General features: G+C 40.0%; 1 protein-coding gene across 2 annotated transcripts in view; it reads left to right on the forward strand.

The window, feature by feature from the left end:
- The first annotated feature begins 797 nt into the window (after positions 1 to 797).
- The window catches only part of tpd52l1 (tpd52 like 1), a 32,489-nt gene continuing 10,278 nt past the window's right edge, over positions 798 to 23,008 (forward strand). Inside the window, exons 1-4 of one of the 2 annotated variants that reach the window (XM_060821203.1) lie at positions 798 to 883; positions 6,293 to 6,390; positions 9,094 to 9,242; positions 13,190 to 13,291. In XM_060821203.1, coding sequence (XP_060677186.1) covers positions 865 to 883; positions 6,293 to 6,390; positions 9,094 to 9,242; positions 13,190 to 13,291 — 368 coding nt within the window. In that variant the 5' untranslated portion in view covers positions 798 to 864. Of the gene's footprint in view, positions 884 to 6,292; positions 6,391 to 9,093; positions 9,243 to 13,189; positions 13,296 to 23,008 lie in introns of those variants that run through there. The other variant, XM_060821204.1, reaches the window with a different exon arrangement.

Consider the following 23,008-nt stretch of genomic DNA (forward strand, 5'->3'; position numbering starts at 1 on the left):
CGTTCAGGTGCCTCCAAACGAACATAAATAGTTTCTTGGATTAGTAGAAAATGCTTTTGTTTTTTGCAACTGTCAAGAAGCTCTGAGAGATGTCAAAATTCTAATGTTTTGCTTTTTCTCTGCAAAGACTACAGAACTGATTTTGAACATTTGTATGTACTTATAGATGGTTTTTTGAATAAAGTATAGTTTTGAATTTTTTTTAAAATGAGCTGGTTGAACTATATCTGTGTGTTGAAGCTAGTGCTTCCAAATAAACCTGTTGAATTAAAGCCTGGTGATGTGTAATTTTAATCTATATCATTGGGGAAAATATTGGAGTGTTGCGTTGGATGTGAATGTGAGTTCTCCAGCCAGCGGGGTTGCTGCTGTAATGGATGAGAGTGCGAATCCTGCTAGCGGAGTTTTTGTTACATTGGAGAAGAGTGCGACTCCTCCAGCCAGTGGAGTCGCTGCGGTATCGGATGAGAGTGCGAATCCTCCAGCCAAGCGGGGTCGCTGCTGTATCGGATGAGAGTGCGAGTCCTCCAGCCAGTGGGGTCGCTGCTGTATCGGATGAGAGTGCGAGTCCTCCAGCCAAGCGGGGTCGTTGCTGTTTGGGATGAGAGTGCGAGTCCTCCAGCCAGTGGGGTCGCTGCTGTATCGGATGAGAGTGCGAGTCCTCCAGCCAGTGGGGTCGCTGCTGTATCGGATGAGAGTGCGAGTCCTCCAGCCAGTGGGGTCGCTGCTGTATCGGATGAGAGTGCGAGTCCTCCAGCCAGTGGGGTCGCTGCTGTATCGGATGAGAGTGCGAGTCCTCTATCCTGAAGGTGGAGCGGAGTGCAGGTGTGAACTCCCAGCAGATCAGGATTGAGAAGGAGTCTAATGGAGCTTAATGAGGGAGGTAAGGGTTCGCCTCCATATCCTCAATACAGCCACAGGAGAAAGGGGAATAGCGAAACTTTCCTAAAAGTAGTGTCGTTAAATTTCCCAACGATTTCTTTTGCATCATTCCAAAACCTTATGAGAATGCCTTGTCAATGTCATTGAGCTGGAGTCACTGCTCAGTTTAAATCAGACGTGTTTCTAATTTAGCATTGAATGTTTGACTTGGGGAAACTTAATTTCTGATTAGATATGACCAGCAATATTAACTAAACTGAGTACCAGGAGATGCGGTTACCTTGTGGATCGGTTTCCCTGTCCCCATGGTTTGGACAGAGGGGAAACTGAATTAACAAAAAACCATGGAGGCTGGACATCTGAAACCAAGAAAAATTGCTGGTGAAACTCGGCAGGTCAAGCAGCATTCGTTTCCAGTCTTCTCGAAACTGTGATTTTCTCTGTATAGATGCTGCCAGACCCGCTAAGTTTCTCCAGCAGTTTCTATTCGTGGTTTGTTTCAGGATGCATTACTGAATGAACTGCTTTTATCACCATAGTTGGATGAATCTTGAAACGTTGCACCAAATGTACTGGCACAAAGGGTTTAAACCGTTTAAATTTAAAGTAAGCACCTCAGCTCCAAAGGCATTTGGAAAGGAAATAGTTAATTTGATTTTTCAAAAGAAGAAATTGTTTAGCATAGTGCTTTTCATGGTTTTAAGACTTCCCAAAGTGCTGTATAGTTTATGTATTTCTTTTGAAGCTAATCACTGTTTTGCAAGAAAAAGTGCATATGTATGCAAGTGAAAATGTATAAGTTTTGTCAGTCTTGAGGCTTGCTTCTCTCCAGTTTGTTAGGATTTATTAATTAAGATACTTTGGAAGTAGCCATTGTGGATTCTTTACAGTATGGTTTTCAGTTTGAAACTGTGACAAAATAAATTATATTCTTTAAGCATAATTGTGTTTAGGCAGTAGAATACTTTCGCAACTTCATACTCCAGTGTTAGACTAAGGATGCTCTAAAATGATTGGGAATTAGGGTAGTTCAGTTAAGACTCAAGGTAAAACTGCTTGTTGTACTATAGTTATTGACCTTAACTCCAACCTCAAAAGAAATAAAACCTTAGCAGTGTCACACAAGGACCTGCTACTGTAACCAAGTACGATTGTAAATCACATGTTTAAATTATAGTAGAGTTGTTTACACCAATCTAATGGTAGGGTTAGGTGAAAAATCAGTTGGCTCCTGGTTGTCTGTATTTCAAAATGTGTATAATCACTGGTCTAAATACAGCAATCAGAAGAGAAGAAATTTGTTTATATTTTCTGAGACTGTCTTGAGTTTACTTAATTTTTAAACAGATTATTTTATCTTTGTAATGTTTGTATTCATTTCTGCTTTTCTTTACTCTTTCTATCTCAGTTCTCTCTCAGGTTGCAGTTACAGAACAGTTCAGTAAGCACTAAATATTTGCTTTCCTGTGTACCTCAAACACATGGAGCCATCATGTAAAAGTGCACAAGAAACTTCTGGCTGAAGTATTTTTTTTGTGTTCAGTGGATTGTATATCTACAATCTTATCATATAGATGATTCAGATGCTGAGTTCTGAGTTTGGAATTACATTACTAGTTGGGAGACAATAGTGTTGTGATATTGTTATTGGACTAGCAATCCAGAGACCCAAAAATAGTATTCTGGGGACTCTGGTTCGATTCCTACCAGAGCACGTGGTAAAAATTGAATTCAGTAAAAGACTTGGAATTAAAATTCTAATGATGACTATGTCAATTTTATTAAATTCTTATTAAAAAATAACCTATTCACCTGGGAATTCCTTAAGGCATAGAAAACTGCTTTCCTTTCCGGGCTCTCATGTAGGTCTGGACTCCTCTAGACATTGTCTCGGAAATGCTCAGATGTATCAAGCTTGTTAAAAGCATCAAAAAAGCAATTAAACAGGATAGATTTCAGCCTTGTCAAAGGCATTCTTACCAACATAATAAAAGTGAAATATGCCAGATACTGGACATCTGAAATAAATACAAGGGAAACTTTGGCTGCTTTTGTGGAGAGTTAATGTTTCAAGCCCAAACACATTTTTTGACTACGCTGAAGTAGGTTAGAAAATGATGGTGTTTATGTTATTGACAAAGTGGGAGGAGAAGCAGATGGAACAAATGGTGAGGGTGCCCAGAGCAAAAGAGAAAGGGAGTATTAATAATGGAAATATTGAGATGTAAGACATCTCAATACATTTGATTACGAGAACGTAAATCAGCTCTGCTGAGCAAAAAGAGACAAACAAAATGCACTGGAAGGGCCTGGGTGGTGGGTTGCTGCGGAGGGTCCTGATGGTTATAAAGTGACTAAGTGGAAAATAAGGTTTTGTTCCTTGAGCTTCATTGGAATACTGCAATGGACTAAGGACAGAAATGTTAGTATGAAAACAATATGGTTTATTGAAGTGGCAAGCACTTGGAAGATAGGGATCATCTTACACACAGAGCAGAAGAGTTCCACAAATGGTCACTTGGGCTGCATTTGGTCTCAGCAATTTAACAATCTAAAAGTGACTACTTTGTGAGCATCAAATGCAGTAGGCTACATTGAAAAAAAGTACAAGTAAACCACTGCTTCAGTGGGACAATGTATTTGGGGCCTTAAGCACTAAGAAAGGAGGAGGTAAAAGGGCAAGTGTTGCACCTTCTGCAATTGCATAGGAAAGTGCCTTGGGAGAATGAGGAAGTATAAGGAATGATGGAGGAGTGTAGAAGAGTGTCACAGAGAGAAGTCCATATGGAATATTGACAGGAGGGAAAGGAAATGAAAGGTGAACGTGGAGACTGGTGGGATTGGAAGTGAGAACAAGGAGAACCTTGTACTTGTTCTGGAAAGGAGGGGCAAGTGTGAGGACAGAAAAACAGGAAATGGGTTAGACCTGGCCAAGAGCTCTTGCCTATGGGGTAAAAGGGGATGATGCTGTAGGTATTCCAGTGGAAGGTGTCATCAGTAAAGGTGCAATGAAGAATTTGGGAGAGTGGAATGGAATCCTTGCAGGAACCAGGTTTTGAGTGTATATAGTCAAGATAACTGGAAGTTGGTGGGTTTGCAGTGAATACTAGCATATAGCCTGTCATCAGAAATGGAAATAGTGAAGTCAAGGAAAGGAAGAATCAGTGATGGACTTGGTGAGTGAAGGATAGAAATTAGAAGTGAAACTGATTAGATTAGATTACTTATAGTGTGGAAACAGGCCCTTCGGCCCAACAAGTCCACACCAACCCACCCAGACACATTCCCCTACATTTACCCCTTCACCTAACACTGCGGGCAATTTAGCATGGCCAATTCACCTAACCTGCACATCTTTGGACTGTGGGAGGAAACCGGAGCATCCGGAGGAAACCTACGCAGACTCGGGGAGAATGTGCAAACTCCACACAGGCAGTTGCCCGAGGCGGAAATTGAACCCGGGTCCCTGGCGCTGAGAGGCAGCAGTGCTAACCACTGTGCCACCATGCCGCCCTGATGAACTTCTCCAATTCTGGATAAAAGCAGGAAACATTATGATGACATTAACAGTGTATCAGAGAATGAGTTGTATGTTGGGGCCTGATTCGGACTGGAACAAGGAATGTTCCACGTACCCCACAAAGGCACAGGCATAGCTGGAATCCACATGGGTACCCATAGCCATGCTTTTGACTTGGAGAAAGTGGGAATGATTGAAGAAGTTGTTCAAACTGAGAATAAGCTCAGCGAGGTGAAGGAGAGAGATGGTTGATTGGACTGTTCAGGTCTCATTTCAAGAGAAGTGGAGAACCTTCAGAATGTCCGAGTGGGGAATGAACATGTAGAGGGATTGCACATTCATGGTGAAAAATGGGTGGCTGAGGCCAGGAAATTGGCAATTATGGAGCTGAAATAAAGCCTCAAAAGAACCATGAATGTAAGCAGGAAGAGACTGAATAACTGGAGACAAAATAGAGTCAAATTGAGAAGAAATAAGTTCAGTGGCACAAGGGCATACTGAAAAGCTGGGTCTGCCAGGGCAGTCATTTTTGTGAATTTTGGGATGAAGGTAGAAGAGGGTTGTGCAGGGGTTGGGAGATTATGAGAAAGGGAGCTGTGGAGGGGAGATGAAGCTATTGTTTCCAGGACATGTTTAACGGTCAAGTCATGATCCAGGGGAGATAGGAAGAAGTGTCCAAGAGTTGACATTCAGTCTCTGTGAGTTAGAGGTCATCAAGCCAGGTGACAACACCATCCTTACTGGCAGATTTGATAACACAGTCAGGATAGACCTGAGAGAATGGAGTGCATGCAATTCAGAGGAAGGCAGATTAGAGTGGGTAAGGGGAGCAGAGAAATGAAGGTGGCTAATGTCACATGGAATGGAGAGAGGACTCCTGTCCAAAGCAGTGAGCACAGAGACAAAGATATTGGAAGAAGATGTTAATATCACATGCCTGAAATTCATTGAGGTGGGGATGTAAAAGTCTTTGCTAAGCACATATCAAAAGTTAAAGGGTAAGTGAATACATGGCAAAAGTGGGATTAGGAGAAGGCATGGAGCATCAATAAAAGGGGCCATGCATAGTCCTTGTGGAGCAAAGTTCATTCTTCACGAGGATATCCTCCATTGTGATATATGGCATTGTCACCATGCTCAGTGGGATTGACTTCAACCAGATCTAGCAACTCAAGACTCCACATTCTTGTGGCACAGTGGACCATCAGCCACAGCACAATTGTACTCAGACACTCATGGCATGGCATACCCCCACTCTACAGTTACCATTAAGCCAAGAAATTGGTGCCTTTTCAATGAAAAGTGCATTAGGTTATGTGTTATGGTGCAGAAGGAGATTATTCATACCAATGTGTTTGCACTAGCTCTCTCATCCTTTATCCTTGGTGCCAATCTCCTGCCTTTTCCATATTTGTATTTAAACCAAGGCTGCCAGAAACACCACTGCTACCTAAAAATGAGGTGTAAAAATTTCCCTGTGCATTACACCTCAGCGATCTAAACCCAGGGGTGAATCCATCAGTACCTAGGAATTGTGTGTGTCTAAGTATAAAATATTATAAGTTTTAAAAAAAAACACATTTTGAATAATATTGATGTAATGATAAAAGCTTATAGCTTGTTCACAAGATGTTTGTTTGATAAGTTGACAATCTTCCATCTACCTACAGATCAGGAATGATGATTTCAGTCTGTAACTCTGTTTCCAATTTTTCTAGTAACAAAGCTGCTCATGTCAGTGTAAAGCAGAAAAGTTAAATGGCAGTTAACATTTGATAACCCTCAGTCCTGATACCAAAATATTCAGTAGCTCAGGAGTGATTGTGTAATTCTAGTTCTAACCTTTGAAACAGAAACAGGAAATACAACAATATTCTTATATTTTAACAGCAATTCTTGAAGCCAGATGTTTTAGTGACTTGGGTTCTGATATTGACCTTGGAATGCTCCCTGAAGAAAAAGAAGATCTTGGTGTAGAACTGGCCAAGGTAATCTGAAAAAAATATAGTTATAAATCTAGCTTTAATGAATCTGCAAAACTGCACAAAAATATGAAATTTATTGCTTTGAATTCTATTGAAAATAATTCACTTTAAAACAAAATTGACTTAATACCCAAATTTCCAAGCTTTTCCCAATGACTTTTGGGTTTTTCCAGAGATTAGCTGAGCCACAAGGATCTGCAGTGTCTTGCGTTTGATTCCTGGTTTCTGTTTAGTTAATAATGCCCTTTAACGAAGGGAGCAACCATCCTGGTCTGGCCTACATGTGATTCCTGACTCACAGCAATGAGGTTGACTTTTAACTACCAGATGGGTAATAAATACTCCCTAGTCAGCAATGCCTTCGTCCCGTGAACAAATAAAGAGAAAAAAAAATTTGCCGGGCTGATTGTTTTTATGATGTCAGAGGAGGGATCTTTTTGCACATAGCTGAACAGTGCACTGCTCCATTCACAATGCTTCTGATCATGAAGGAGCCTATATCAGATGACAGCAGGGCATAGGTAATATTCCAGCTTGGTCCAAAAGACAGATAATGTTGGCATCATCAAACTGCTGATAGTGGCCATCTCAACAGCAGAAAGCACAGCCATCTTGTGACCTTCAAAAGGATCACTTTCCCAAAGCTCTTGCCACCCTCACCTTCAGCATAATCATTGACCAGAAGCTTAACTGAGTCAGTCATATTTATGTGCTGAGAACTCTGGTTCACCACTTTGATTTTTCGAAACTCTTCAGCATGTCTGTAATTTAGGAGTGTTGATGAAATGCTTCCCACTTATCTGAATAACTGCAGCTGTAGCAATAGTGGAGAGGCTTGATATTCACCAGAACAGAGGAGTTTGCTCAAATCTTCTCTTTGTCTTTGGACTTGAACTGCATTCCATTTGTACTGGTACAATATGACTGCAGAATGGATGAACCTAATCCAGTATGTAGGACAGAACTTATACAATTAATGACAGGGCCCTGAGTACTGTTGTAGAACCAAGGGGTTCAGGTACATAATTCTTTGAAATTTGCATCACAAGTAGACAGTATGGTTCAGAAGGTGTTTAGCATGCTTGCCTTCATTGCTCAGACCTTTGAGTATAGGAATTGGGATGTCATGTTGAGGTTGTACAGCATGTTAGTGAAGGCCTGCTCTGGTGCACTGTGTGCAGTTCTGATCGCCATGTTATACAAAGGATATGATTAAACTAGAGAGAGTTCAGAAAAGGAGGGTTTGAGATTTAAAAATAGACTGGAAAGATGAGGACTTCTTTTACTGGAGTGTAGGAGGTTGAGGACTGACCTTATTGCAGTTTATAAAATTGTGAGGGGCATAGGTAAGGTGAATGGCAAGGGCCGTTTCCCTTGGTGGGGGGTGGGGGATTGCGGTTCAAAACTAGGTGGCATGTTTTTAAGGCGAAAGGAGAAAAATTTAAAAAGGACATGAGTGGCAACTTTTTTTTTATACACACAATGGCTCATGTGTGGAATGAACTGCCAGAGGATGTCGTGGGTTGCAAGTGGAGTTATAATATTTACAAGACATTTGATGAATTCATGAATAGGAAAGATTTGAAGGGATACTCAGTACTGCTGCAAGTGCAGGCAAGTGGGACTAGTTTAATTTGGGGACGTGATTGGCGTGTTGTGGTTGAACTGAAGGGTGTGTTTTGATGTTGCACATCTCTATGTATCTGTCATACAACTTGATTTCCTATTATCTCTATCTACGAGGAAATGCTCTCCCTTTGAATCTTCCCCCATCCCTCCAGAAATAAGCTCCTCCCATGAAAGCTGAATTGGACGTTTATTCCTGTCCCTTCAATATTGGTGTGTCAGCGTCCTGGTGTTCCCTAGCATTATTGTAGGAGCAAATCACCAGTGTTTCTGAATAAGCACTCAGCACAAGATGCTCAGACAACAAATGAAACATTGTAACTGCAGCATTTCCAATATCAAGAAGAAACTTTTAAAAAACTTTGTTGATTTGCAGGCATTTTTGGTAAACTATCCTTCCTTATCCTTTTTGGTTTATCCACTGCCTTTGACATTGTTGACTACACAAACCACCTCCAATGCTTCTTCGTTGTTGTCAGGCTGGATAGGACTGCACTTATATTCTTATTTATCATCGACTGAGTATTCCTGCAATTATGGCTGGTCTTCCTGCTTCTGTGGTGTTTTCCAAGTCTCGACATATTACATCACCCATAAACATAGCATTAACTGTATGTTGACAATACACAACTGTAGCTTCCTGGTACTTCAACTTTTCTACTGTTGCTGAAATATTGGATTGCTTGTTTGGCATCCAGGACTTGGAGCAAGAATTTTCTCCAATTCATCTTGGGAGGCAGTGGCCTGCTGATGAAAAACATGGAAACAGGTTGCCTTTTCAATGACAGCAATTGAATAGCCTGTCAAGAATTCTAATGAAAAAAGTATACTTAAAAGTAGGTATTTTAAAAAGTAAAAACTGCAACTTACATTTTCTCTAGTCAATACAGTTAATGTTTATGGGGTTAGGGCTAATAGATTTGCAAAGTGCACTCAGTATTTCGGTAATTTATGCATTTGTTTATCTCAACAAGTCCTGTAGGCTAGAAGATGGTTATGACTTTGATTATAATATAAACCTACTGAAATTTCTATTTTGAAGATGTGCATGAAGAATTAAATGTTTTCTTTCAATGTCAGCTAGAAGATGAAATCTCTACCTTGAGACAAGTTCTAAGTGCCAAGGAGAAGCGTCTAGTGGAAATAAAACAGAAGATGGGCATTACCCCACTGAATGAAATAAAACACAACTTGAGCAAAAGCTGGCATGACATGCAGACTTCTGTGATGTAAGTTTTTGAGTGGAGGAGTTTGCTGCAACTTGATTAAAGCTAGTGCACATTATTCCTGCTGTTGTATGAAGAAAAGCTTTGCTGTGATTCATCGAAATATTTATTTGCTTGATACAAGTTGTGCTTTGAGATGCTGGATAATTTCTAATTAATAAAAGCATCTCTTAAAAATTGAAATGAACATTTCTCCCATTTACATTGGTGGTGTAAATTTGCTGCATTGGATCCTGAATTGTCCACCTCAAAAATAGATAGCTGTATTTGTGGACATCGCAAGGATTAAATTAAAGTAGCCAAATTTGAATGCTCTCCATCACTCATTGTTGTATTCTCAAACTTGGTTAAAGTAGCTGTAGGTTGTTGGCATCCAGAGAGATTTATACCAGAATTGGAATCTACATATCTACTTTCAAATATTTTATTTAAAACATGATAGTGTGTTGAATGAGTACTTCGCAAGATATCTATTTTTCACCTATTTGAAGAACCTGAGAAAGGAAATGGCAGATAAGTGCAGGTCATATAAACTTCAACCTACCTGTCTGCTTCACTTTCCTTCATGTGAGTAGATTGGGAAAAATTGCAACCTTTGCAATTTTATGTCTTTTAAAAGTATTTTTAAGCTAAATAAAATAAATGCCACATGCTGCAATTCAGTTTTACCTATTTTACTTCCTTGTGCCTTTGAATGAATCTAATTTCACCTCAATGTTTCCTTCAAACTAAGCATAGGAATAGTTAGAGTTAGAAATTCATCAAACCATCAGCCAGACAGAAAAAAAGCACTGTTGCCTTTATTTCCCTGTTGGGAATGGACTATGAAATATACTAGGTTGATATTGCATATATTATCCTGAATATCAATTTCAAATCTTAAATTTAATATTTTAAAAACTGTTGCAGGTAACTTTTGTGAAATGAATGTGATGGAAGCATTGCTTTAAAATAAGTTTGTTTTTGAAAGTAAACACAACTTTGCATTGATTTTGAGCTGATGAAATATTACTATTTGGATATGAATTGAGAGCTGACTGTCCTGTTGCCATGCCACAATTGAATGGCTATCGGTCTTGTGTGAACTGTCAACGTTCATCCTTGTTTAATTCTTATGTATCGTTTGCATCTCAATATTAGATTACATCTGCATTGGTATACTCATTATAAAAGAAATATTTATTTCAAAAGTTGAAGGAATGACAGCATAGTTCCAAGTCAGGATGTTCTGAGACTTGGACGGGATCTTCAAGTTGATGGTGTTCACAGGCATCTACTATACCTGTCCTTCTAGCTCGTAAAAGTCACATTTTACAAGGTGTGTGAAAACAGCCTTGGTGAGTTGTTGCAGTGCATCATGTATATGGTACATTACTGCCACTATGCACAGGTGACAGAGGTGATGAATGTTTAAAATGATGGACCAGATGGATAGGTGGTGAATTAGCTGATCAAACAGGCTGATGTGTCATGCATGGTATTGAGCTAATTGAGTGTTATTTGACCTTCACCAATCCAAGTAAGTGGGCAATATTCTATTTTATTCCTGACTTGTGACTTGTAGATAATGTGTAAGCTTTGGGATTCAGGAACAGAATTGCTTGCTGCCAAATTCCTAATCTTTCCCTGCTATTGTAGATACTATTTATATAGCTGCTCCAGTTATGCTTCTGGTCAGTGATAACACCCCAGATGTTGATGGAGGGGAAAGTGATTGTAATGCTGTTGAAGTGCCGAGAGTTACCTTTCTTCTCTTGGGGACGGTCCTTGCCTGGCACTTGTTTCCTGACATTTATCAACCCAAATCTGAATATTTTTCAGGTCTTGCCGCTTTTGGCCATAGACTGCTCCAATATTTAAGGAAACAAAATGAAATATTGCAGGTGCTGGAGATTTGAAAGAAACACAAAAGTGTGGAGAATTCAGCAAGTTTGACAGATTTGTAAAGAGAAGAACTAAAGCGGAGTCATTAGGCTCAAAATGTTAGCTTTGTTTCTTTCTCTAGTGTTGTCAGACCTGCTGGGTTTCTCCAACACTTTCTGTTTTTATTCCAATATTTAAGGAGTTGTAAATGATACTAAACACTCTACAATCATTTGCAAACATTGTCCTGTTGAGTTTATGATGGAGGAATGATCAATTGATGAGACAGCTGATGATGTTTTGACGTGATATCCTCAGGAACTCCTGCATTGTTGACCTGAGACTGAGAAGATTGGTTTCCAACAACCACAACCAAGCTTCTGGATGAGATTTTAACTAATCGAGCATTTTCCACCTGATTTCATGAGTATTGGTGAGCAAGTTGCTCAGACATAATTGCTGTCACTGACTGCTTCCACACTTTGCTGATGACTTGGAGTGAACTGATGGAGCATTAATTGGCCAGTTTGAATGTGTCCTGATTTTTCTGGACAGGCTGTACATGGGCAGTTCTCATAGGCATCTTAGTTTTTAAGAAAGCAGATTAGTTAATACTTTAGAGAGATGTGTTGAGATAAAAATTGTTAGACTATTTTATTTTTGTCTGTAACTGAATAAACAGTCATGGTTCTCACAGTTCTCACTTCAAATTAGCATGTAGACTATCTCTGGAGGGGGAAAAATGTACTGTTCTCTCCTAGTTGGTAGGTGAAGTGGCAAAACACATGACTGACCACATCAAAAGTTCAGAGCTCTTCAAGTAGCCTGGCCTAGACCACACCTGCCTTTCATTGCAGGCATAGAAGGACAAGGCCTTAGAATGCAATTTTTTTCTAAGATATTTGGATTACTTACTCTGATTTCTGATTTGTATCTTCAGCATGTGGCTATCCTGTGAATCTACTTCTTGAAAGAAAGTTTTAACTTAAATCCTTTTTGTATCAGTTATGCCAACTTCCTCTTCAAAGGTCAAATACTGAAAATCCCTAAACACAACAATGATAAAATGAAATATCAAATTTGGACTTGAGTTTGTTTCACTTCTGAACATTTTTGTTTATCAACCCTATTTATAATTTAGCATGAGCATACTGAAAACTGTGATAAAGGGTAGATGTTCCTTTTACTTTTTTTTCAAGATAGCAAATTAGTGCAGACAGATTTGATGTGATGTCATACTCAGTCAGATCTTGTGTTCATCTACAGCAAAGCACAACAGGCTTCTTTCTCCATGTGTAGATCATTGTTACTATGGGAGATAGCTACACGTGAGAAGACATATTAATGTCAGTAAACTTGAGATGTTAAGACAACTGACCGGGGAAGGGCAGGTAGATCAAGTTTAATAACTGATTGCTCAATAAATTTGTGATTAGCCTCCTGTTCTGCTCAAGGTACTTTTTTGATTTTAAGAGGTTTAAATTGTTTCTTCTATGTGTTTACGGTAAAATTGTTTTCTGAAATAAACATACTTATAACATATAATAGCAACAAAATACTCTTAAAGAACAGAAGGTGTGAACTTTTGTTCTTAATTCTTTAATGGTGAACAACTGCAATCAAACTGTTAGATTTGCAATATGCAGAGAGTGGGGTTTCACTGCAATCTCTGTAAAGAAACTGGATGAGGACTTGGAAGCAAATGATATTGCATGCAAGTGGTAAGAAGAATACTGTGCAACATATTTCGTTGTCACTATTCTGTTTTGGAACCTCTTTTGGACTATCTTAAGGGGGTGAGGTATTTTCCAGAGCTATTTTCCCCTTAAAGTGACTTGTCGTTTCTTCAGAGCATTTTCTTTCTTTTCTTCTGAGATTACATTGGTGCTGATGAATACATGTAGTTTGCATTGAAAATCATGTTACTCACGTTCATCACAATTAAATGAGATGGATAATCTGGACTTTGTGTTCTTTTTCATATAGTGAAGTTTTTAAAAAAGTAAGATTCTGTAGAACTCTTCACTTTCCTCTCCTCAGTATTGTCTTTCACCCTTAATTTATTTTTGTTTCTTTCTTTCCAAAAGATATAAAAAAACACAGGAGACTCTTAATGCCACAGGGCAGAAAGCTTCAGCAGCTTTGAATAATGTAAGTTCTACACTTGGCAAGAAACTAGGAGAGATGAAGTAAGTAAAAGTAAATGTAATTCTATCTCAATAGATTTGACTGCAAAAAGCTTTTGACTACCATACTTGTATGTAGCTCACACATTAGTCTCTTCATTCTACTTATCACTTAACACTGAAGATTGTGATTCATTCAGAAGATTACGTTTTGTCTCTGTCTACTTAATTTAAAGCAAAGTGGAATTACCCAGAGTCATCTACAGATCTACAGCAAGGAGCCTCCATTCCTGATGAAGGGCTTTTGCCCGAAATGTTGATTTTCCTGCTTCTCGGATGCTGCCTGACCTGTGGTTTTCCAGCACCACTCTAATCTAATCTAGACTCTGGTTTCCAGCATCTGCAGTCCTCAGTTTTGCCTCCATGTAGAAAAAACTCTACCTTCGTCTATTGTTGTAGTCACACTCAAGTTTGAGAGACATAATTTCCTATGCATAAAGTCGTGCTAACAATCCCTAATCAGGCCTTGCCTGCCCAAATGGACATAAATCCTCTATCTCAGAATCCACTCCAACTACATCCCCACACTGATGTCAGACTCACCAATCTATAGTTCTCACGTTTCTCCTTGCAGTCTTTCTTAAATAAAATCACAACATTAGCCACCCTAATGACACAAATATCTCTGCTAGGTGACTTCTTCCCTAGCTTCCCACAACATAAACTTGATCAGGTCCTGGAGACTTATCTATCATTTTTTCTGTAATATGGGTTGTTTTCAAATTATCAATAATTATTTCCCCAAGTTCCCTAGCTTCCATGTCTTTCTCCACAGTAAATACTAATGTGAAACATTCTTTCCCATCTCCTATGGTTTCACACATAGATGACCTCATTGATCTTTAAAGGCTCTTATTCTCCCCCTAGTTGCTGCTTGACCTGCTGTGCTTTTCCAGCACCACTCTAACCTAGACTCTGTTTTCTACATGGACTTTAGTAAAGCTTTTGACGGGGTTCTGCATGGTAGAATGATTAGTAAAGTTATATCATGTGGGATTCAGGGAGAGCTTGCCAGTTGGATACAAAATTAGCTTGACTATAGGAGACAGAGGGTAATGTTGGAGGGTTGTTTTTCAGACTGGAGGCCTACGACCAGTGGTATTCCACAGGGATCAGTGCTGGGTTCACTGTTGTCTCTCATTTGTATAAACAATTTGGATGAGAAATTAGGAGAAATGGTTAGTAAATTATGGTTGACACCAAAATTGATGGCATTGCCAACTGTGAAGGAGGTTATCTAAGATTACAAAAGGGATCTTGATTAATTTGGCCAATTGGCTGAGGAATGGCACATAGAGTTTAATTTGGATAAATTCATGATGTTGCATTTTGATAAGATGAACAAGGGTACGACTTATATAATTAAAGGTGGTGCCTTAGGTAGTGCTGGCAAACAGAGAGACCAAAGGGTTCAGGTACATAGTTCTTTGAAAGTTGCGTCACAGTAGACAGGGTGGTTAAGAAAGCATTTAGCATCTTGCCTTCATTGCTCATACCATTGAGTATAGGAGTTGGGATGTCATATTGTGGTTGTATAGGACCTCAGTGAGGCCACATTTAGGAAGTGTATTATTAAACTGGAGAGAGTGCAGAAAAGCGTTAGCGATGTTGCCAAGACTGGAGGGTTATAAGTAAAGGCTGGATAGGCTATGACATGTTTCACTGGAGCGCAGGAGGTAGAGGGGTGACCTTATAGAAGTCCCCATGTCCCTTTTCCAAGCCATGTATTATCTTGTAAGTTTCTATTAGATCTCCCCTTAACCTTCTAAACTCCAATGAATACAATCCCAGGATCCTCAGCCGTTCCTCGTATGTTAACCTGCCATTCCAGGGATCATCCGTGTGAATCTCCGCTGAACACACTCCAGTGCCAGTATGTCCCTCCTGAGGTGTGGGACCCAAAACTGGACACTACTCCAAATGGGGCCTAACCAGAGCTTTATAAAGGCTCAGTAGCACATCGCTGCTTTTATATTCCAACCCTCTTGAGATAAATGACAACATTGCATTCTCTTTCTTAATCACGGATTCAACCTGCATGTTTACCTTTAGAGAATTCTCGACTAGCACTCCCAGATCCCTTTGTACTTTGGCTTTATGAATTTTCTCACCGTTTAGAAAGTAGTCCATGCTTGTATTCTTTTTTTCCCAAGTGCAAGACCTCACATTTGCTCACGTTGAATTTCATCAGCCATTTCCTAGACCACTCTCCCAAACTGTCTAGGTCCTTCTGCAGCTTCCCCACTTCCTCAGTACTACCTGCCTGTCCATCTAACTTGCTTTCATCAGCAAACTTCGCTAGAATGCCCCCAGTCCCTTCATCCAGATCATTAATATATAATGTGAACAGCTGCGGCCCCAAACTGAACCCTGCCGGACACTGCTTGTCACCGGCTGCCATTCCGAAAAAGAACCTTTTATCCCAACTCTCTGCCTTCTGTCTGACAGCCAATCCTCAATCCATGCCAGTAGCTCACCTCGAACACCATGGGCCCTCGCCTTACTCAGCAGCCTCCCATGTGGTACCTTATCAAAGGCCTTTTGGAAGTCTAGATAGACCACATCCACTGGGTTTCCCTGGTCTAACCTACTTGTCACCTCTTCAAAGAATTCTAACAGATTTGTCAGGCACGACCTCCCGTTACTAAATCCATGTTGAGTTGTTCTAATCCGACCCTGCTCTTCCAAGAATTTAGAAACCTCATCCTTAACGATGGATTCTAGAATTTTACCAACAACCGAGTTTAGGCTATTTGGCCTATAATTTTCCATCTTTTGTCTTGATCCTTTCTTAAACAAGGGGGTTACAACAGCGATCTTCCAATCATCTGGGACTTTCCCTGACTCCAGTGACTTTTGAAAGATCTCAACCAACGCCTCCACTGTTTCCTCAGCCACCTCCCTCAGAACTTTAAGATGTATCCCATTGGGGCCAGGAGATTTGTCAATTTTAAGACCTTTTAGCTTTTCTAGCACTATCTCTATTGTAATGGCAACCATACTCAACTTAGCCTCCTGACTCCCTTTAATTGTTGGGATATTACTTGTCTTCCACTGTGAAGACTAACGCAAAGTACTTATTAAGTTCTCCAGCCATTTCCTTATCTCCCAACACTGGCCTTCCAGCATCAGTTTGAAGTGGCCCAATGTCTACTTTTGCCTGTTGTTTGTTTCTTATGTATTGAAAGAAACTTTTACTATCATTTTTAATATTACTGGCTAGCCTACCTAACAAATATCTCAAAGACAGCTTTATGCTGATGTCTGTGATATTTGTATATGTATTAGCTAGCTTCATGTTTAATCATGCGTTTTTCCAACTACTGCATTCTGCAGTGTACTATTTGTGCTGTTTGACGTTGATTTCTGACTGTTCTACTATAGCTTACATTATCTCAGACTTCTGCTCCCAAACAGGTGAGATCAAAATAGTTTTATTACTTTGATTTGTTTTTTAAAAGCTATCAATGTTGGAAATGCATGTTTTATATACAATTCCACATTTTCATTCTCTTTCTGATTAATGTGCTGTCCATGCATGAAGAGTTGGCCACCATATATTCTTTTTGACATTTCTTTAAGTGACTGGTTTTGTTTTTTGTGTGATGATCTACCATATTGAATCATATTGAAACCTCTAAGCTATTATTGTTGTTTTTATCTCTCAAATTTGCAGTGAGCATGTTTTAGTTTTCACTAACTCATACTTTAGTAGAATGATCAAGTGATACATTGTGCCTGTAGAGAGTGAGAGAGGTGGAAAGGATTTTTTACACAATGTTGGCAGGAATAGTAATGTTGCACGTATTTTTATTTTGTTTTCCTTTTGCCAATTTACAACTACAAGCTTTTGTACTGCCTGCAATCCCCTCCTAGGTGTGGATTGATGTACATCTGCACAGATGACAGGCACCTTTTGGGTAATTCATCTTGTAACTATGAGCTGAACTTTGAATCCTGCATAATGTCTCTGTTTGCACACCCACCAACTCCTCCATTCAAATGCAGACTGGCCACTAGTTTGTGCTTGGTATGTTCAATCTGATATGTGTGGTGGATAGAGGACTGTGGGGAAGGCAACGTCTACCTACCTCAGCTGGAATTTTACTAATCGCAGAGTAAGTATCATGTGGGCCTATTTGCACTTGAGCCAATTGAAGTGCTTAATGGCAGGGTATACCCAGGCTATGTGGTAAGACTGGCATTTAATTCCTGATACCCTAGCTGCCAGTTAGGGGGTTGGTGCTTCCTCTTTGGACACCATGTGCCCCATGAAAATCAAGTACCCCTGGTTTTCTCGTCCCTGTTTGTTTCACCCCTCAGTGATCTCTTACTGGGTGACTGACTAAAGAATGCAATGGTTTTATCACCATTAAGTCAATATTCTGACTTTTCCACCCTTTTTTAAAAAATGGAAATTATTTCATGTGTGAACTAGAAAATAAGAACTTCACAGTTGCCAACCGTAGCAAATTTACCTGGTTGTCTGGCTTTCAGTGCTGAGGTTCATGGTGTATGGACTGGGTCCCAGCAATCGTCCAAGCTCCTAGTGACTGGAGAGCTGCCTCCATCTGATTGACTGATTAGAACTGGCTTTTCTGACCATATTGAGGTGCAAGGTACTACACCCAGTTAGCATCCTGATTGCCCATGAAATCAGGTCAGGGATTCATGATCCTATGTAGGTGGCCAAACATTTCACGTGGAGGCTGGGCCATTACACGTATGAGCTTAAGCTTTGAATGTTATCTCTGAACCTCATCCTGATCTCACCTATAGAAGCTAATCAAGGAAAAGGGCATTTCCCACAGGAATACTGCTAATTGATGAGTAGGAATTTGCGCAGTTTCCTGTCCTGAACATTTAGTACAGAGGATCAAAATGGCATCACACTGGTCCACTAGTTGAACTTATCCAATTTGCCATAAATCAGAAATCAAATTTGAAAGTTTCCTCAATTTGTATTGCTTAGTTACTCAGTAGATAAATTTACAAAACCTTTTGAAGAGTTATTTTGTCTGATGTTTAGTTCCTTTTTCCTTTTCCAGTTTTTAAAAATTCTTTTCGGACTAAAATATAAATACTCATTTAAAATTGAACAACTAGCTGTCAGGGAGTGCTTACGGCTTTTGGAAAGGATTCCTATGAAGAACTCCTTTCGAATTACCTCACACTTTGTAGCAATTCTTGGTATCATAAAGTAAAGCAGCCATTGGGCAAAACAGCTGAAATCACAAAAGCTAAAACAGGTACTAACCCATGGCACGCAGAGTACAAAATGTAATTTGATTACTTGTTGAAGTATTGTGTCTCATGGGATGGTAAAATCACAGGTATATGTACTTTAATTACATAACCCATAGTGACGACATTTTGTGTTGTGCTGTGAAATTTCTCAGATGTCATGCATCAGTGTACCCTTCTTGAATTGTTTCTTTTCAACATCTAACTATTTTTTCATTTGCTTTTCTTTGTAGCTTTATACACCTTTTGTCTCTTTCTTAGTTCCATGCTACGTAATATGTCAAGTACAAAGCAAAGCATAGGTCTAACGGTTAAGTATAAGTGAAAACATTTAGAAATATCAGTTGATTTAAGAACTATAACAAATATGTTAACACTGACCTTCATCCCAGTCAGAATAGGGTGTAGGGTGTGGCAGCAGCCCAGTGCAGAATGAGGAGGGGGTGTGTAGAGTATGACAGCGGTCCAGTGCAGAGTGAGGCAGGGGTGTAGGGTGTGGCAGCCACCTGACGCAGAATGAGGCAGGGGCTGCATTAATAAATATTTCCTGTGCTAGCATGTTTCCTGTGTTATTGTGTTTGCAATGATGCTGTGCATTTGAATGGTGACAAATGGTTCTTTCCATCACATTACTAATGAAACAGAAAATAAACAGTAAGAGAAAGAAAAAGATTGAAGCTAGAGGCAGATGGAGTACTAAATGATCCTTTTCAGAAATTAGTGTATTCTCCAAATCTTAGATAGGCATGGATTTGAGAGAAATTTAACATCTGAGAGTGAGAAAGTATTTCATATGATAGATGAAACCAAGCTTCAGCAATGAAGATAATGTGGAAGTGTTCATCAAGGTCCAAGTAAGAAGAACATTCTTGAACAAATGAAGGATTAAGGACAGACCATCAAATTGAAGAGATGACAGTTATTAGTTGAATGTCTGAAAGTAATGAAGGTGCAACTGATGCAGATTCTTTCAAGATTACTGTCTTGTTCTGGTTGAAAAACCACTTGGGTAAGTAGCCAATGATTCCAAAAGTTTGACGTTAGCTTTAAGGAATCTTTTCCATCTTTCAAGTGGGCCAAGATACTGATATATTCACTGCTCCCACAGTTCCAATAGAAGAAGGAGAGTACATAGCCTTTTCATCAATGTGTCCTCGGCTGTTTCTCTGTGTGACAACTGGTTTCTTCAGAGCAAAGCTAAAGGGGAGCATGGTGCTCAGTCATTAGCCTTGCTGCCTCACAACGCCAGGCACCTGGGTACGATTGCACCCTCTGGTAACTGTATGGAGTTTGCATGTTCTTCCCGTGTCTGTGTGGGTTTTCTGCGGGTGCTCTGGTTTCCTCCCAAAGTCAAAAGATGTGCAGATTAGCTGGACTGGCCATGACAAATTGTCCATAGTATCCAGGGATGTGCACGTGAGGTGATTTAGCTATAGGAAATGTAGGAATTCAGGAAAAGGGCAGTGGGGGTGGGTCTGGGTGGAATACTGTTTGGAGGGTCAGTGTGGACTCAATGTGTCGAAAGGTCTGCTTTCACATTGTAGGGATTCTATGAATCTAAAGCTTCAGAGCAACTAGAGGAGGTTTGGTCTCCAGACATGCAGTGTGCAGGGCCACTGTCATGTGGACACTCTCTGGCACTCATAAACCAAACTCCCAGCTATAGGCCATTGTTCCTTGTGGATACCTCAGGCGAGTTGATGATGAGAAACAAAGTTTACTTTACCCTGACCAAAAAAAAGGTTGTCTAGTCCTTCAATTGGGGGATGATTAGCCAGCTGAAGAGCCCTGGAAAGAACATATCTGCAAAATATTAAACAGAACAAGAGATGTCAATTGAGTGACAAGCGGGTGTGATTTCAGGAAGATTTCTTTATATTTGGCACCAAACCCTTCACAATAAAAACCAACATATTACTGTCTTCCAAATTGCTTGCTGTAACTGCTTTTTAACTTTGTGTTTCTTGCATGTGTATACCTGAGTTTTTCTCAATAGTACAATTTAAAAGTTTGACCCCTTTACAAAAGAAGAGTCGTGGAGATATTGATCATAGAATTGAGTCTGACAGCAATTGAAGGCGATGCTTCTAACTTCCCAGTATACAAAATTGAGGTCATTTTTGCTCATCCTCCAATAGATGTTGGACAAGCAGAGAATTAGAGACAGTAGATGGATGTGGAGAGGCAATGATGAGATAGAGCCAGGCTCTATCAGTGTGCGCGGAGATGCGAACACTGTTTTGAATAATGTCAATGAGGCATCTCATGGCTATAACAAATAAGTTAGGACTGAGGATAGATACTTTTGGGATGCCAGAAGTAACAGTGCTGCAGAAGGAAGGAAAGCCGTGGCTCTTGATTTCTTAACTATGACAGAATAGATAGGAGGAAGCTGGGTATGCAGTTTCACAGCGGTGAGAAGTTGGAGGTGGGTGTTGTATTCAGCCATGTGAAAAAGCTGCAAACAGGATAAAGAGGACTAGTTTATCATAGACACAGACATGTGGAATGTGTTCTTTGATTTTGCTGAGAATTGTTTCAGTACTACGGTCGAGATGAAATTTTACTGGAAGGATTCAAAGTACTGTGAAAGATTGGCTCAAATTTTGGAGGCAACAGTGTGGTCAGGAACTTTGGAGAGAAAAGTGAGTTAATGATGGGACAGGAGTTTCAGGGAAGAGAGGGTGAAAGACCTTTTCCCCGGAGGGTGGTGATGGCAGATTAGAAGGAAAAGGGGACAATATGTAAGCAAACCAAACCATGAACATTATCAAGATGGAAGACCTGAAATAGAAATTGGAAAGTTAGCATTTTGGTGGGAAAAGGTCAGAGGAGCAAGAGATGAATCTCACGTGGACAAAATGAGCTCATCAAGAGTATGAGGAGAGTCAGCAGAGAAACCAGAGGAAGATGCAAGTTCAAAATTGGCATTAGAGCTAGTGGTTGAGAAATCTTACTACACCTCCCCATAGCACTTAAATGACCCCAGACCTTAACCTGACACCAGTTACCCTAATTCCTTGCCAGAGCAGCACTCACTCTTTTGCCCTCTCCAAATATAAAAAAAGGGCAGAGTGTTGAGATTGCCACTACTTGGAAAGTCCAGCCCAATGTTCTTGTGCAGCGAATAGTTTTGGTCAAAGAAACTGGCTGTCGAAAGCAGAGTAAGTAAAGCAGTTGTCTATTAATGTGTGTTTCCAGATACCTTCATGTACAGAGTCCTAATAATAATGAGCACAGAATTAAAATTTGTTCATGCAACGCACTTGGCAGTCATTGAGGAAGGTTCATAAAGATTTCAATAAGACATGGGGTACATTCTCCCATTTACTGTTGGTGCTTTGTCAAGTGAGATTCAAGGTGCCTGGACCATCATGGTTCAGAGCAACTTTTATCAGGCAATCTCCAGCTTTTCAAACCATTTATTATGCATTTGAACTCCTGAGTGCTTTCGTTAAGGAATTGTGCAACAAGAGAGTTAGAAGTATTTTCATCGCTGCTTGCAATATTTACATCCCTGGCACCATATTTAAACCCAGTGGCATTTGACTTTGGATGCTGCACCACCAGGAACTGGCCCCCGTACAGAAGTGCTCAATTGCTATTACCAAACACATGGTACAGAGGAAAGCAAAATTAACTCTCAATTTCACAGAAGGGACTTGTAGGTTTTTGTGGATAACTGGATGGTGCAGAGGAGGATAGTTTTTCCCCCATTCCATTAGGCCATGCACCCAGACATTGCCAATCATTTTTGTGGTGAAAAGGAATACCCAACGTTGTAGGAGGAAAAGCATTGAACTTCTATGTTCTGCATGGTTAACTGCAACTACCTTCTCTCTGCTACCCCTCATTCAAAGGGCTAGCACACACTCTAACATTGCCCCATAAATCACAGAAACCCTACAGTGTAGAAACAGACCATTAGTCCCAACAAGCCCACACCGACCATCTGAGGAGTGACCCATTTCCCTCCTCTATTACTCTACATTTACCCCAACTAATGCACCTAACCTACACATCCCTGAACACTATGGGCAATTTAGCATGGTCAATCTTCCTATCTTGCACATCTTTGGAGTGTGGCTGGAAACTGGAGCACCTGGAGGAAACCCACACGAACATGGTAGAATGTGCAAACTCCACCCACAGTTGCTCGAGGCTGGAATTGAACTATGTAGTTACCGTTCAATGGCTAAATTCTAAAGTCACCTTTCTAGGTCTTGAAAGGAACATTTCTCTCCACCTCAAGAACTAGTTTTGAAACATTCTCACTGTATTTTCCCATCTGTCTCACCATTGCTCGAGCCACACCTGGAAGGGGAAAATTCATGGAGCAGGCAGAACCAGCTTAGTGTCCATACGAATGAGTTAATACATTTTGAAATGTATAACCAGAAATGGGAATATACACTTAGTGGAAAGGGAGTGAAATCAGCATTAAATGAAAGCAGAAAGGCAAAGATAATTGTTTTT

This window comes from Hemiscyllium ocellatum, chromosome 3, assembly GCF_020745735.1.
Source record: "Hemiscyllium ocellatum isolate sHemOce1 chromosome 3, sHemOce1.pat.X.cur, whole genome shotgun sequence".
In the NCBI taxonomy this organism is placed as follows: domain Eukaryota; kingdom Metazoa; phylum Chordata; class Chondrichthyes; order Orectolobiformes; family Hemiscylliidae; genus Hemiscyllium; species Hemiscyllium ocellatum.